The 17,312-nt window shown below is 45.1% G+C and overlaps 1 protein-coding gene across 1 annotated transcript; it reads left to right on the top strand.

Annotated features, from left to right (window-relative positions):
• Window positions 1-3,646: 3,646 nt before the first annotated feature.
• Window positions 3,647-17,299, top strand: IGFBP3 (insulin like growth factor binding protein 3). The gene is made up of 4 exons (XM_075706297.1): window positions 3,647-4,031; window positions 7,876-8,105; window positions 10,762-10,881; window positions 17,174-17,299. Exons 1-4 carry the CDS (start codon window positions 3,647-3,649, stop codon window positions 17,297-17,299), a joined length of 861 nt encoding a protein of 286 aa, XP_075562412.1.
• Window positions 17,300-17,312: the final 13 nt, after the last annotated feature.

Here is a 17,312-nt window from a genome sequence, read left to right as displayed (position 1 = left end):
GAAAACAATGAGAGAAAGAGAGAGAAACAAAACCCAGGAAAAACAAGTGATGCAACCGCTCACCACCCGCCTACCAACATCCAGTCAGTCTCCGAGCAGCAATCGCTGCCCCCCGGCCAACTCCCCCCAGTTTATATACTGACCATGACATCATACGGTATGGAATATCCCTTTGGCCAGTTTGGATCAGGTGTCTTGGCTGTGCCCCCTGCCAGCATCTTGTGCACCTGGCAGAGCATGGGAAGCTGAAAAAGTCCTTGACTAGTGTAAGCACTACTTAGCAACAACTGAAACATCAGTGTGTTATCAGCATTCTTCTCATACTAAATCCAAAACACAGCGCTATACCAGTTACTAGGAAGAAAATTAACCCTATCCCAGCTGAAACGAGGACATTGTAATGCAGTGCCCAGTGGTTAAGACAGTGCAAACAGCAGTTTGCAGTTTAGCAAAAGCTGCTAGGCTGACCTGATCTTTGACACATTACTGGCTTTCTCTCTTACTGCAAAGGTGATCCAGCCACATCTTTGGCGGTGTTCATTTTTCATCTGGAGTGCTTTTTGTTCTAAGTACCTTGATATTGCATTAAACTTGATTTATGATATGTAAAAATATATACTAAGTTCACCCATTTTGTATTTAAAAAGGAAAAAAGGTGGACGACTTTTATTTGGTGACATTGCAAATATCTCCTTGTATTAACAGGACTTCAAGACAGGGCACCACAAAGTTTGTGGAATGTTATAAAAGAAAGAAGAGAAAGGAAAAAAAAGTCTTTCTGATGGTGGGAATCAAATGTTAGCTTGATAAAAACATCCATGCCACAGTCGGAAATACAAGTTACACTGGTATTAGTGTGTAAGTAAGAGGTGTACAACTGTGGTGAAGGAAGAGGGTTGCTCTCTTTCATTCCTTCCGTCCCCTAATTCCCTTTGCCCCATTTTACTTATCTGCTGTCAGCATTTCCCCTGCATTTTTGTTTCAGTTTTGAAAGTGGCAAGCTATAAAAGCTCACCTGAACTGAAAAGATGCCTGTATACATACAGTGTAGACTGCTACCCTACCGTGTTACTGCTAGAGCAGAAAGGAAGTAGGCCTCCTCTTTCTGTTAGACCTAATGAGTTCTCCTGATACACACTGCCAGACAAACCCAAAGACTTCATCCCCTAGAAACAGTTATTAAAACCAAAGAAAAATAAAAAGATAACAGCAAGCTTTCAATAATCTCAACTCCCCCCACCGCCCCGAACCCTGAAACCAAGCATGCAGTATACTGTGCTTCATCAATTCCCCCTTTGTAGATGGGCTCGCACAGATTAATTGAGTCTCTAATTCAATCCTGGACAACCTGCGACCTCTTTTGGTCAATTAACAAAATGAGCAAGAGGACAAAAGAAGGCTGAAAAAGTCTTGGGGCAGTCACACATTGGGGCATTAAGCAAGGCTAATCTCTCTTCCAACACATCTTTAATTTTAATTTCCCGAGGAAAAGCCTCTACTCTTACACCATATTCTTCACACATAAAATCAGATATTTTTTATCCTGCTATGTATGGTGCACCTTTCAAGATGGTATTTGAAAGGTATCATTACTGAATAAAGAACAGAGAAAAGAAACTGAATAGTTGATTCTAATTATCTAAAAAGATCTGGTTTGTAAAAAGTGCAGTTTTCAAGATTCACAGTATCATGTATATATTCATGTATAGATCACGTATATATTCTACTCTTCCACTTGAATTTAGACACATGAACAGCTGATGAATTACTGGAAATTGAGCTTCAGTGTTAGTGATGAAGGGGTTGAAAACAGAGCAGTAGTCTGGCTCTTATCATTCCCATGGCGGAATATATTTGTATAAGCCAGTATCTGCAAGCATTATTGGTTTTATTTTGCATGAGGAGCAGGCTCCTATGGCTGAAACACCATATATATGTCTACGTATACACCTCACCATCCCCTTCCACATCAGCTTGCAGGAGAGCTTCAGAACGGACGGTCACAAATTTTGGCATTGCCACTTCAGATTTTCTCCATCAAAATTAAGCCAAGTTAACGGGGGTGGGGGTGGGGGGGTGGGTGAAATAAGCCAAGCAGAATGGTGGTGGAATTTGCAGCGGCTACAAACAGAACACCAACACATGCATTGTGCAAAATCGACGTAGGGTTTCGCTGGGGTTTTTTAGGTTGGTTTTGGGTTTGTTTTTTTTTCCTAGATTTGCAAGGATATTGCAATGGAAACTGTTTTCTTACGGACAGAGAGAAAAGTTTTAAGAGTTCAGAAAACACTTTAAAAAGATAGTTAGGGCAGGCACATCCACGAGGCTGGGGCACCACATGGACCGAGTCCTGTCCCAGAGCAACATCTGTGCAAAGTGCGCGCGTGTGTGTGCGCGCATATACATTTCCCCCCATCTTCCCAGGAAAGGCAGCTGTCATGTGAGCTGGAAGCCGGTCCCAAGGTATGCCCTGAACCTGCGTGCGTGCGTGCGTGTGCGTGTGTGAGCAACGGCACGCCTCCTCCATGGCCGGGGCTCTCAGTCAGCCCCAAAGCAGACAGGATTGTAGACAGGAGTCCAAAAAAGGGCACTCCGCGCGAGCTTTGCTCGTGTCTCCTTTCCCGGTGCCAGGGAAACACACACGGACACGGGGACAAACACACACAGAGCACTTTTGCTTGAAACAAAAGGCACGCGACGTTCCCCTCTCCCCACAGCCGTACCCCTTACAGCTGATTTCTAAGAAGTGCCCATAAACCCCTGGCAGCGCCGCGCCCCCCCCCCCCCCCGCCCCGCCCCGCCCCGCACGGCCCTCCCAGCCCTCCGTGACCGAAACCTGGATTTGGCGAGGGCCGCCGCTCCCCGCCGCCCCGCGCCGCTCGTTATTCATGGCGCGGGGCGGGCCGGCGGCCGCGGCGCTATATAGGGCGGGGCGGGCGGCATAAGGGGACAGATGGGCGCGGAGTGGCGGGGAGCGGAGGCGGATGGCAGGCGGCAAAGAGAATAAAAAGAAGGGAACCTTGCTTTCTTAATTTATTTTTTTTCCCCTCTCGATTTTTTTTTTTGTCCCCCTCACCTCCGCCCTTCCTCCTCCTTTATTTTTCTGAAGCGTTTTTGGACCAAGTTTTCTTCAGACCGTCTGGGCTTGGCTTTTTAATTTTTTTTTTTTTTTTTACTTTTACGAGGCGTTTTATTTTGTAATTTTTTTTTTTCCTCAGTGTTGTGTGTGGCCAAAAAAAAAAAAAGTTCGTGTCAAGCCAAGTGATTCAGGCGCTCTGCAGGGAGGAGGGGGGGGAAAGAAGGAAAAAGTTGCCTTTGTTGCTAGCGAGCTCTTACTACCTTTATGCGATTAAGGGCAGGCGGCTGAAGAGAGGGTCGGCGTGCGTGTGCCGGCAGCGCGGCTCTCCCGCCTCCCCGCGCCGGTCGGGGTACGAGCGGCTGGTGGCGCCTCTCCCCGCAGCCCCGCGGCGGCTGTGCGGGCCGCTCCGCGCTCCTCCGCGCTGCTCCGCTCCCCTCCGCCCGCGGCGGCCGCGCTCCCGCGGGCGAGCGGCGGCGTCTGCGCGCCCGCGCCGGGCTCTGCCCGTGCCGCTCCCCGGCCGGGGCTGTGCGGGGGCGCCTCCCGGCGGCCCCCCCTCCGCCGGTTGCCATGGTGCCGCGGCCCGGCGTGCTGTGGGCAGTGGCGGCGGCGGCGCTGGCGTTGCTGGTCCGGCGGGCGGCGGCGGCGCTGGCGGGGCCGGTGGTCCGCTGCGAGCCCTGCGACGCGCGGGCGCTGCAGCAGTGCAAGCCCCTGCAGCCCGACTGCGCCGAGCGGGTGCGGGAGCCGGGCTGCGGCTGCTGCCTCACCTGCGCCCTGCGCCCGGGGCAGCCCTGCGGCATCTACACCGAGCGCTGCGGCGCCGGCCTCAGCTGCCAGCCGCGGCGGGAGGAGGCGCGGCCGCTGCAGGCGCTGCTGGAGGGCCGCGGGCTCTGCACCAACGCCACGGCGGGCGGCAAGCTGCGGGCCTTCCTCTTGTCGGGACCGCACGCTGCAGGTAAGGGGGCTGCGCCTCGGGGCGGGGGGGCGACGAGGCGTAAAGGGATCGCCTTCGTGCGCGCTTCTCTTCTTGCTCGCGGTTTACCTGCCTTTTTTTTCTTTTTCTTTTTTAAAGTTACAAAGTGAGTTGCAGGCAGCAGGAGCGGGGGAGGCGCGGGCAGGCTCGCTGCAGAGCTGTGCCTCCGGCAAGGCCCCTCCTCGCCGCCCGGCGCTGCGGGCCGGCTGCCGGCCCGCGGGGGGCTCCTCGGGCAGCCACGTAGCCAAGGCTGCGATCGTTTTGAAGGAGGGGTGCTTTTGCCGTGGGAAAGGAAGATTTACCTCTTATACCTTACTTATGTATACATCTGTTTTCTTCAACACCGACGCTAAGAAGTAGCTCCTCGCAAACGAGGCAGAGTTGCTCTTTTTAAAAAAAAAAAAACCGAGGGGGTGGGGAGGGATTGCATGTTGCTTCTGCGGGTGCGTGGGGCTGCCAGGCTGCAGAGCCTGGATGGAGAGAGGGTGAGATCCTCGCGATTTGTCCCCAGTGTTCCTGGAAAGAGGGTGCGAGAAAACCGGAGAGTGTGGGCCGACTCCTGCGCTGCAGCTTGGCTAAGTCAGGGGAATGCTAAGCAAAGAGAGAGAGGAAAGTGGGGGGGGGGAGGAGTTAAATATTCCCCTGGCCCGGGAAGGTGGTTATTCAGAACAAAGCGTTTGCACAGCAGTATTTAAGAGGACGTTGTTTTTTTGCCTGCACTGCAAATAAATCTTTGGTCAAACGAAGCTTTCCCGTACCTCTTAACATGTCTTGTAAATGAGACGTTCATAGAGCTGGTTTTGTTTTGTTTGCAGAGGAAGGGACGGTTGGAAAAAGTTCTGTTAGCATGCACATTTGGAAACTTAAGACAGGGAAACTTGGGATTCAGATCAAGAAAGCACAGTCCCCCTATGCAAACATTTCATTAAACTGTTTGCTAACCAACAGCAAGTATGTTAACATTTATTTAATAGAAAAGTGTGTCAAAAGGCTTTCCACTGTTTGCATTTTTAAAAAGCCAGGAGTTTTTCTGCTAGGTCGCAGGGACTCTTTGGCTGGCCTCTCCTTAGCTGAGGAAGTGGCACCAGTGCTCCAGTTAACTGGCTGCTATGAGAGTAGGAGATGCCTTGCTATAATTATTGATGTGCTGCTCCCAAGCTGTGACATTGGAATGAGGGAGAGTTCAGAGGTACTCATTGAAGTTTTGAATCTCATTGGAACATGGAGCAGCTTCCTTCATCACATGAACTTGGCTCTGCATATTCATCCTTCACATGAAATGAGGGGCACCTCCTTCGTACTTGAGAGTTGGTGCTCTTTAATGGAGGGGTGCTTTTACCAGTGACTGTTAGAGAAGGAGAAAGGGGAAGACGGAGCTGCACTTTGCTGAAAATTTTTCTATTTTCAGCCCAAATAGTCAAAATACTGAGTTCCTGTTTCTGCATTCTTGGCTGAGGGAGAACTCTGATTTTGAAATCAGTAGGAGCTTTGCTTCCTTAAAAAGTTCAGAGTAGGATCCTTACCATTCACATTTAGGGAATGAAGGCTGTAAACCCGGGGTGCAAGGAGGAAGAAGTACACAGAACCTCAGCGATCTGTAGTGCTCACCTCCTCATGGGGGTCGCTCCACTTTCAGCTCTTAATCCAACACTCCTTGGTACACACGCTCCCTGAGCAGTGTCACATCATCCCCCCGTACACACACCTAGGTCCTGCATCACGTGCTACACTTCTGGTCATTCCTAGAAATGGCTAGAAATTGGTATGCGGTGGTGTACGTTACAGTGGCTTCTTAACACCAACTGTAGTAGGTCACTGACTTGCTTTCCAGTTCAGGTTTTTTGGGCGCTACAGTGTTAAGTGGTAGTGTGCATATGCAACCCTTCTAATCTGTTTTTTAAAAGGGAGCAAGTAACTCACATAGCAGTTTTGTTTCTATTATGAGGGTGTAGAGCTAACATGGCACCAAGTTTTGTGACACTGAGTTAAATCAAATATGCTTTACAGTTTAAAATGTGGCATTATATGACCCTTCTGAATTGAAGTGTAAAGAACTGCTACTGAAACGTAATGGTCTATCTCAACTGAAATGACCAGCCTGGTTATTATTTAATGCACATTAAGAATATTTTCTACTTACTTTATGTAGAGGAGGCAAACTAATGAACTGGACTGATAGCAGAAAACCTAGTAGGTGTAGTATTTTGTATTTAGGAGTTTCAGGCTTATAACATTTTATTGTGTCATTTCTTGCAAACTTCATTGAGAATGTGGAAAAAAAAATACCACTGTTTAAAAACAGGACATTAAACCACCAAAAATATGTTCAAATACCACTGAGAGTCTGAGTTAAACCCACAAAAGCCAGGAAATTTAGACTTAAGACTTAAACTTCCTTAATCCATTTGCAGTGGGAGTTGGATTTTCCTGGTCAATTATGTCCATTGCCAGCAGTGGCTACACTAAAACCACTGGTACCAAGATGTTAACTCCGATCCCTCCTCCTCCTCGTGTTCCTCCCCCCGTTCCTGTGTATTGGCAGTGCCACTGTGCTGCCTGTGTTGAAATATTTCGAGTCAATGGGCTAAGTGAACAGGGGCTTTCAGGTTTAGCACTGAATTTCTTGGCTTTTGTGGTTTTTCAGTGAGCCATCGAGTACAATTTTAATACAGATTTCCAGGATGTTCCTTGCACATCAGTTAGCATTGTGCACTCCCAATATGATTTCCTTAAAAAAAAAAAAAAAAAGTGGCCAGCAGCCAAGGCAGCAACTACTGGGACTTCGCTACTTAGCTGATAGGAATATTCAAACTTGAAAAATTCCCTGGAGGAAATGCAGCTAGTTACAGTTACACTGCAGGAGTCTACTGAGAGGGGAGGAGTGCAGTGTAGACAAATACCTCAGAAGGTACAGAACACCGGGCTTATGCAGTGTTTTGGAAAAATGTGCTTCTCCTGTATTTCTGTGGATGGTAGTTTAAAGAGAAAATATTGTTGAAGCTCGTAATGAAAGCAGATGTTTGCCCTTTGACACCATTACAGAATGAATGGGATTTTTTTGTCCGTTACCGATAAAATGTATTTTGTACACCTTGAAATGTTTGTGATTTTAATAGCAGAAGAATGAAAACGTGCTATTTTTTTTTCTTTCCTGTTCTGTATGTTGAATAAAATTAAGAAAGAAAACCTTAAAAATAGCTAACTAGAACCATGAAACTCAGCGTGGTAGAATTTATTGTATTAACGCCTCTTTTAAAAAAAAAAACAACAAAACACGTTCCTGGGGAAGACAGAGTCGCACTACAGCCCATAAGTTACCCAAGCCGGCCGCGTTTAACTGAAGGCGATTAAATCAGCCGTGGGTCAGCAGCCGCGGAGGGGCAGGCTCCGCGCCCCCGGCGCCGCTGGGGCCGCTGCGGGCTCCGCTCCCGCTCCCGCGGCGGCGGCGGCGGCGGCGGCGGCTCCGCCGGCAGCGCAGGCCTGCCCCCTCCTGCCAGCGGGCGAAACTGCCGCGGACACCGAGGGGCGAGGAAGCGGGGCGGCGGCGGCTTGCAGCGAGGTGGAGGTAGCTGGCTGTTGGGCAGTGCGGAGGGGAGGGGTGCCTCGCAAGGCTGCGGGGACCAAGGGGGTGCTTCAGTTAGAACAGTCATCGCTTGGCAACAAAGGTGCTGATGCGTGCGGAATGCTAGGTTGTTCATCTTCTGGTGTATCGCTATTTTGTAAAGGAAAGCTAAGCACGTAGACTAATCTAGTGGCTTGTTGCCCTTCCAGACGCAGCTGGCAGTTGATTAACATTGTTTCTTCACTCTATTTGTTCTTCTCGAAGGAAATTCCAGTGATTCAGAGGAGGAAGACCGGAGTACCAGCAGCATAGAAAATCAGGCCATCCCAAACTCTCACAGGGTGCCAGATTCCAAATCGCATCCACCGCACATCAAAATAGATATCATCAGGAAAGTGCAAGCCAAAAATACACAGCGCTATAAAGTGGAATATGATTCACAGAGTACGGATACACTGAATTTCTCTTCTGAATCCAAACAAGAGACTGAATACGTAAGTACTTTTGTAAATGGAAAGGCATTTTCCGGCACGTGAGTGTGCATGTGCGTGTGTATGTATATGCATGTGGTGCATACGAACTAAATAACTAAATGGTGGTAACTGCAGCCATTTAAGGCATTCTGGCTGTTTAACTGGTAAAACTATTGGATCTGCAAATGCAGACAATCAGCAGAGCGAGCAGATCACATTCAGAAAACACGGAGGCTTAACGCAATGATGTTTACGTTGATACGAGTATGATTTTCACTAAATCATTTCTTATGGATCAAAAGTTCTTGTTCCTCCCTGTAATTATCACACATTTGTGTGAGCGGACTTGGGACAGGTTTAATAGTGTCATCATTAAATCTGGTTGCAAGCAGCATTATTGGGTTGCAATAATGGAAAAAAGATGTTTCACATTTAGTGTAGTGGCACTGTGTTCACACTTCACGGTGCAAATCAAGAGAGATAAACTTAGGCTGGGTTGAGGATTAGGAAACGATCAGTCATTCATTGTATGATGCGCTGAACACTGCCTCCGCTTGCCTTCATTGTTTGGTGCTACTACCTAAATGCAGAGGCTCACGGGCACGAGCTGCTGTTGCTTCCTACGGACTCTGCTCAGTGGATTTGCAGGGCAGCTGGAGTGTGGTGTATCTAAGGGAGAACAATTCCTCTTCTTGGACATCCTGGCTGATAACATGGTGGTTATCCTTGTGCCTGTGCCAGATGGCCTAAAAAATAAGTCTGGATGTACTTTGGTGTTTCATCAAAACAGTCGTCCTGAAACCAGACATGGCTTCCCATCTGCAAAAGAAGGTTTTGAAACCTGTATGAGGTGGAAAGTTGTGTCTGAAGAGAGCATGGCCTCCCAGTTAACACAGCAAGGGTGGTGAAGCTGCATGTTTAGTTTGTCACTGATGTCCAGCTGTCTAGTAAAAACACTTCAGTATCTGCCTTCCAGCATGTCCTCCTCCCAAAAATGTGAAGTAAACTGCTTACAGTAAAAGAATGAACTTTGGTGGCTCTGAGGAAATAGGGTCCTGGTCTTAACTAGGATGAACATTTCACTTACGTGGTAGTTGGGCCTTGTGAGCCCACCGATTTACCAAGGCTGCTGGTGTCTGTAGGAACCAGAAATAAGTCCACCGGGGACAGGTGCCTTTGTCAGCAAATGCCCTGCTAGTTCTGTCTGCATATTAGCTTTTGATATTGATCTCTCTGACTTTGGAAGCCTACTTCAAAATAATAATTAAAAAAAAAGCTGTTCATCTTTTTGTAGGCCTAACTTGGGACCAAATCTTTGAACTTGTGTGATTTGCAGTCAGGGTGTCTGAGCAGTTTCGGTTTTTTAAGGAACTGCCAGTAAGAGCAGCAATTTAAAGTGCACGTTTAGAGCTTGTGAGGCTGATACTGAAAGAAAACATATGAAAGCAGCAAGGAAGGTCTTTCCTAATCAAAAAAATCAATTTTAAACTCCATTAGAACTGTGGAGTCTGTATGCTTTCAGACACTCACATGAAAGGCACTTTACGTGAACAAACTATTAATATTACCACTTGAAAGTATAAATGTCATTGCTTCACTAATTAAAAATTGCACCAAATGAGTCTTTGTGTTGATACAGCAACTTAAACTTTTTAAACCCATGCAACCATGGAAAGGAATTTTTTCGGGTCTCTGCTGAAGAAGTGGGCTGGTGGACTGAGTCAGTAATGTGCCCAGACAGGAGTGTAGCCAAGCACAGAGTTTGTAGGCTGTGACTCTTGAATCCCGATCCCACTGCTGACACTGACTGACTGCCTTCTTGGCCTCTGGCAAAACGTGAACTCCTCCGCTCCTGGTTTTCTGACTGCGAAGTGGGGCTCGTAATGCTTTACTCCCTACCCTGAAGGGCTGCAGTGAGAAATAATTAGTTGGCGTTTGAGACATGCTCTTAAAGGTGCACCTGGAAGTTCTTTTTGGCTCATTGTCCTAGAGCTAATCCTTACTACATTGTTGTCAGCCTTTTGCAGATGGAGAAAGCGAGGCAAAAAGTGACATACTTAGCAAATGAGAATGTTGTGTGCAACAATTCCTTTACGTGGCTGCATCCATTCGGTCCAGTTGAAATTGGAAATTGTTGTCCAAAGTTGCAGTATTTTTATATATACATGTATATACATATATATTATGCCAAACTACTTGTTTTCAATTAAATCCATTTCATTTAAGCTTTCAAATCCAGCAGAATCACACAAATCAAATGGCCTTAGGGAAAATCCACCAAGCGGTGTATTTCCAGTTGTCTACTTTCTTCTTTTCTCACTTGGTGCAAAGTCAGCTTTTCCAAACCTAAGTTATGCGATATATGATTGATTTACATACTGGTTAAGCCTTCCTGTATGTGTATGTGGCTGTGATTTCAACTGGAAATGCCAGTCTGTGCCTCAGCATAGCATAGGGCCTTCAGTGCTTAGAAACCAGTTTATCGTGAATGAAGCAGAACGTCAGAATTTTATCTGTGAATGGTCTGCCTTTTGACATATCCAGCCATCCCTTTGTTTTAATGGATTTTTTTGGGGTTTGTGCTTCTTGCCCTTTAAAGATTTATTAACTCTTGTGTGAAAGACAGCATTTGGGAATGAAGTTTCATTTGTGTTTTCTTAAACATGCTCGTTAACAGGGTCCCTGTCGTAGAGAAATGGAAGACACTTTAAACCACCTAAAGATCCTGAATGTCTTGAGTCCCAGGGGTTTTCATATTCCAAATTGTGACAAGAAGGGGTTCTACAAGAAGAAGCAAGTAAGTACAGAGTCTTGATCATTTCAATGAATGCACTTCACCTTTTCTGCATCTTTGCTGAAGAACCTTGCCAGCAAGGTGCATTATGTATCATTTTTCACAGGAAATAGTTCATTTCTAGTTTTAGGACCTGATCTGATAGTGCTGAACCTTGTCAAGTGGGGACAGTGTTTTTATTTTCTGTTGGTCATGACAACAGATTAATTTGAGAAACTTCATACCTAATCACACATGGGTTGGCTGATGTCCTAGATACTTATGCCCTTTGGTTTAAAAAAAGCAGTGCCTCTGTAATAACCCACAGAGCTAAATATTGCAGTCACCATATGACTGCAATAGATCAATGCTCTGAATTGTAAATAGCTGCTTGAGAGTTCCTAGAAGAACTGCACTAGATCATATTACAAAAAGCAACTTGAGAAAGGCATATATCTGTCCTTTATGTGCTACACAGATAGCTTCCAAAATCCAGGTCATGTTATCATGAAAGTGATACATCTAGTAGTTACTCTGCAGCAAGGATGGCTTCTCAGCCCTCTTTGGTTCTGGGGTTGTAACCTTTCTTGACAAATGCAGACCTAAACTTCAGGTATTTATGCTTTAATTGTGTCAGGTTGAGCCTCCATTCACTCCATTCAGTGCTGCCCTTGAAGCTCATCCAGGAACTTGGGGAAGTGCAAGATCTGCCAAGTTCCTTGCTTAGTGTGCACATCCCATCTAATTCCAGTATTTAGTTAGTGACCTGCCTCCAATGTGTTTCTTGGTATAATTCTAAAATCTCCTGAATTCAGAAGTTTCTTCAAGGTTTTCCTCAAGGCAAATGCTCTGTAAGAACAGATTTTGTTTGCGGACCATGTTGTCTCTCCCATTTGGGTTTACACGAGTCAGCCTCTCTATCTCTGGTAACCAAACGAGCGTCTGACTCTGTGTTACTAGCCTAATTCCATTCTTTGGTTGGAAGTGAGAGGCCAAACTCTGACCAGGCAACCTTATTTTAGGAATGGTATCTCAATTTTTTTTGTTTCCAGCTTTCTTAGAAAAAGTCTTTCATTTTTGGGTGTTCCCTGGAGCTCTGCTTTAAGCTGGCAGTGTCAGGTGGGGTGTTTGCAATAGGGGTGAGGTTTCCAGCCTTCCCTTCTGCCATCAGCCGAGCATTGACTATGCTGTTTGACTTTGGTGCATGCTGCTGAGCTTGTCTATGCTCCCCAGCTTTTCCTGAGCAGGTGGTGGCAACTCCTACACAGGGATAGAGTTTGTTGTCTGGAGTTTTGAGAAGCCTGTGTCATTCATGTCCCACTGTGTGTAAACTAGCAGAGAGCAATGCTCACATTTTGGTCTGCGTTTGTTCAGAAAATAGGTCGGACTGCTATGCGGAGTGAGGCTAGGACTATGTTCTGTGCCTGTGCCGTAAAGCATTTGCTTAGCTACTCTAGAACAGCACATCATTTAACTGCGTTCAAGGCACACAAGTGTAGTGGTAGCCCTTTTCCTTCTCTAGGTGTTACAGAAGACCACAGATTGGTATTTACTTTGTTCAGTAGATCTTCCTTTCATCTGTCTTCAGACTGAGGTTTTTGCTTTGTCAGCAAAAAGGTGGTGGTTTGTACGCAGTCTCTGGTGTGTGTATGTAGTAAATCAGATCCACAGTAAGCAAGTATTAAAGTGCCTTACTTTAAAGGATGACTGTACTTTAAAGTGCAGTCATAGTTCTGCCACTGAGGCAGAAAAAAAGGAAATACGGAGGAAAAAAAAAAAAGGAAAGACAGGTAATACACTTACCTAGTCTTTGTTCCTAGGAGTTGATTTACGAGAATAAGGTGTTAGTACAGAGCAAAGACACGCTTCTACCCTCTGTGTAGTGTCCGTGCTGCCTGGAGACTTTCAAACTGCTTTAGGAAAGGTTCCTGCGCTATGTGCAACAGCCCGTCCAGTCAGCAAACATAGAGGATGAAGGGGCACTTTCATACTTGGCCAGCCTTGTCAAGCACTGTGCCAATTTACACAGGTCCGGTAGTTTCAATGGTAGTTTGAGACAACTCAGGATCTTGTAGGAGATGCCACAAATGGAGCCCATGTGAGTAAATATTCTACGTGAAATGCAGTTGGAGTGCTTCTCCTGTAAATGAACCTCAGTCAACCCTGGGAACAGGCCTTCACAGGGAGGGCTTACAGAGGCAGGCTGTTTCTCACACGAACAAAATACAAACCAAAAATAATGTACTTGAGTTGCCCTTGTAGAACTAACTCCTAGAAAAAAGCATCAGTTTGAGAAGTGAATGAGTCCTGTCCAGACTGAATTCTCTGTCCGCAAGGCAATGTGACAATTGTGTTTTCTTTTTGGAGCATCAACATGTAAGTCTGATATTTTAGGCATTGTGAGCAGGTGTCTAATCTCATTAAAAGAATGCTAGACTGTTTTATTAATTTCCTTCTTTGCTATTATTAGAAGCATTCAATCGGTAATTCAGTTATATTCTGTTGTGACTACAAAATTCAGAATAATGGGTTAGGAAACAGACAGTAAATCCGTCAAACAAATGAGTGTGAGCTAGGCATTTTTAATTCCGGAAACAGCTGCCAAAACCACTGCCTAGGATGTGAATGTAGGTAGGCGTGTGATGGTAGGAATCTGATAAATTATGATCATCCAGAAACCATTAAAACTCATTCAGGAGGCACTGAATACATACATGTTAGTATATTCTGCATTCCTGGTCACCTGCTCTTCCAGTCAAGTTGAAAGTAGTTATTTTTCAAGACATGTGTGGATATCTAGAAATTGACTTTTTCAGGAAGAACCGTAGGGAGTAATTTGCATATGTGAAACAATTTTAAGAACATAAATTTATCCGTCAGAGTATAACATGAAAAATATTTCACACCTTGTGTTTATATATAAACTTTTTTAAAATCAGACCCATTAAAATTTAGAATTCTTTGTCTTAATCACACATGTAAGGTTGTACTATTCAACTGTGGTATATAGGTATATTTATGTGGAATAGGTTGATACAGGCACATTTCTGCCTCAAGCATGGAAGAAAAGGTTTTGATGAAATTAGAATTATTATATGGGGCAATTACTGGAATTGCCCCATATTTGTATACTGGAGCCAGATACTTACCTAAATGTGAGCTGGCATCATTTCACTGAAAACAGAGCTGGGCTTGGCAGGAGCCAAAATGGCCCGAGGTATATGTCAATGCTGTCTGCCGTCTGTTCCAGGAGAGCACAGTTGTAGGTCCACGGAGACCCCTGGGCTGACCAGGAATTCAGTGGGATACCATATGCTTTGCTGTGCCCCACGAATGCCTCTGTGGCACTTCTTTGTGGAAGGGAGAGGGGCAGGTGGCATGGAAGCTGGCAGCTGGTGTTTCTATCAGAAGTAATTACTGGCTCCACCGCTTGGGCAGTTTTCCAGCTTTTTGGACTTCTGAAGTCATACAGAAGAGCTGGGCAGAACCTTGAAATGTATGTGGAGTACAAAATTCAGAAGAGCAAATATCTATAGATATTTTTTTTTTCCCCCTATGAACCGTCCACCACTTCTCTAGGGAATGCAAATGCAAGTTAGCTGGTTCAGGATAAAAGCATCACTTTTGAATCAGAAGTGCTTTACTGCTGACAGCATGGCTGAGCGGGTAGTACAAAATCGCAGATTGGAAAAGGTAAATTGTTTCCTCACAGAGCGTTATTTCAGCTGTAGAATGATCTAAGGGTTTCATTTTCCAAATGGGTTGTCTAGAAGAAATAAAAACATACTAGTAGTAGGGAGGGTGTTCCTGCAGACTAACTTCATGTTGTAGTTAATTCCAAAAATTGATTATGCAACTGTAAAAAGCAATGAAAACCTCCCAACAACATGAGATAACTTTAATTGATCATTTGTTTTGGGAGTGATGCAAGCCTATGAATCAGCGAGAGTTGTGTAACATACTTCATATAGTACTTCTAAAAGGGGAGGCTGTGTTACTATTATTAGCAGAAGTGTAGTTTCATTGCTGGAGCACCAGGCTGGCAGCCAGAAGCCCTGTGCTCTAATTCAGGCTCCATCTGTGCCTGCTCTCTTGGGAAAAACAACTCAAGAACTGCTGCCTCAGTTTCCTTTTCTGTAAAATTCAAATTGTACAAGGTCTGTTTTTTATGAATTCCTCAATTTTGAGCATGAAGAATTTAGGTCACTAAATGTTAATACCACTTAAGCTAGAGTCCGGTCCAGTTGCCACCAAAATTGAAGGAAAATTTCCCATTGACGTCAGTGGACTTTGAGCAGCCATTCACGGAAATTCTGGAGAATACATGCAAGCCCTAGTCAGGCTTTTGAGACAATAAACATTAGTTGTAAAGCTTGCGTTTAAAGATTCAGTACAGAAAACCAGTCAAACAGGTAACTAGAACTCAAATGTAGCTAACCACGTAGTTTAGCAAATTATTAATGTAGCTGTTCTCTCAGTAGGTTTGAACTTTTTCACTCTCACCTAAAATAAGCTGATATGTACTTCAAACTTGATCTTGTCATCCTGCTGCCGTCTGTTTGCATAGGGCTAATGCAGAAGGACTGCAAATTCAGAGAAGAGAAGGCACTGTATTATTTCTGCATTGGGCTTTTTGGTCAAAAATATATCACAAGGGTAGATGAATTTGTAGTTACGGTGATTAACATTACTTCATTTACTCTAAAATCAAATAAACAAGATGGAAACTTGTTCAGAAATTTGTGTCTAATGTGTGATCTGTTCCCGTCTCTCTTTCACATGTTCCTAGTTCATTAGTTGGCTCAGGGTCCATTGTGCTAGTGCAAGCTGTCCCAGGTGCGATCCATTTTCACAGTTCTGTCCGAAATACCACCCTTGTGCCTGAGGTTCTAAACTAGATGTGGAAAGGGTCGGGCACTTTGGGCAGCATGTGAAGCCCAACACTTGCTTGATGTTTTCTTGCGTACCTGCACATGGAAAAGACGCTTAGCTTTGTGAGCCGCTGCCATACTCACGTGGGAGATGGGGACATGCCTATTAGACTCTGGAGAACAAGCAGTTGAGTGGTAGTGGGAAAGTTTGCCTGACTTGTACCAGCCTGAACTTCTGAAATACTTGAATTGCTGTGAGTGTGATCTCAGATGCAGCATTTGCTCTGCTTGCAATAGCCTTTACAGTGTTGAGGACCTTAAGTGGCTTCAGTCTAGCCTACCTTCCTTCATGTTGGCAATGCAACAGATGAAACCTCAGTCTTTGAAAACCTAGGTATGTTTGTGTCACTGCCTCCTTTGTAAGCCTGTCCTGACTAAACAGCCACCTCTGTTAGCATTTGCAGCGAATCCTGTATCACCAAATCTCAAAAATTTTGCTGACATGGAGGCTATGTCTTGGCAGGGAGGTTGACCATGGCAAACCTAGTGAGATAATCTGTGTCCTGGAGAAACGTCTTTTGAGTGGGTGAAAACCTTTCAGGGTCCCAGAGGTTCGCAGTATGTAACTGTGTCCAGGATTGCATACTGAATGCAACCTGCAGCATGTCATCTTCTTTAGTCTAGTTTTTACCATTCTTGGTTCCTTGGGGAGAGCATTAGTGCATACTAGACTTTATAATGCATTTTTACTGCATCACCATTTCTAAAGAAGTTCAGTGTCACTGCCTGTCTAGTGGTAGTTTCAGGTTGGTCAGCATTGCTTGGCAAATTTGACCAGGCAACTTCTAAAGCTGATATAGGTTATAGACTAGTATATAAGCAGCCTTACTTATAGGAAAATATACATGTAAAGTTCTAGTACACGTAGCAGTTGTTGAAGTGATAACTCCATTACAAAAGGATTATGTATCTGTTAATAAATGTTAACTACAGTATTGAAATTCCTCCAGCAAACACATGCAAGCCAAGGGTGTTTATTGCTGCAATGGCTGTCTTTGCCAGACCTGTGCTTTAGTGAAGAACAAATATCTTAACTTTCTTTTCCAAAGACGGGTCCCAGTCTTCAGCCCGTACTGTTACAAGTAGTCCTGGTATTCAAAGGGGGCAACTGTGCTGCCTAATATAACAACGAGTACTTCATAAGGCTGTTTTCTCGTAGTTCTCAGAGCAGTTTTATTATGGAGTAATTAGACCCAAAGGGGTTGACGGGCAGAGCAGGTAAGCTTTTATTGTAATAGTTTGTAGTGGTAATATTCTGTTTGATTCTGGCAGGTATGGCCAGGATATGGAAGTGCAGCTATCAAATGAGCAGGAATCCCTGCTATATAATGCTAAAAGCAGAGAAAACAAAAATAATGCTAACTGGGTCCTTCATTCTCTTTCAGTGTCGCCCATCCAAAGGCCGAAAGAGAGGTTACTGCTGGTGTGTGGATAAATATGGACAGCCGCTTCCTGGGTATGATGGGAAGGGAAAAGGAGATGTCCACTGCTATAACTTGGAAAGCAAATGAGGGCTGGGTGCCA

This window comes from Pelecanus crispus, chromosome 2 (genome assembly GCF_030463565.1).
Source record: "Pelecanus crispus isolate bPelCri1 chromosome 2, bPelCri1.pri, whole genome shotgun sequence".
NCBI lineage: Eukaryota > Metazoa > Chordata > Aves > Pelecaniformes > Pelecanidae > Pelecanus > Pelecanus crispus.
This window is presented reverse-complemented; position numbering and strand designations above follow the sequence as displayed.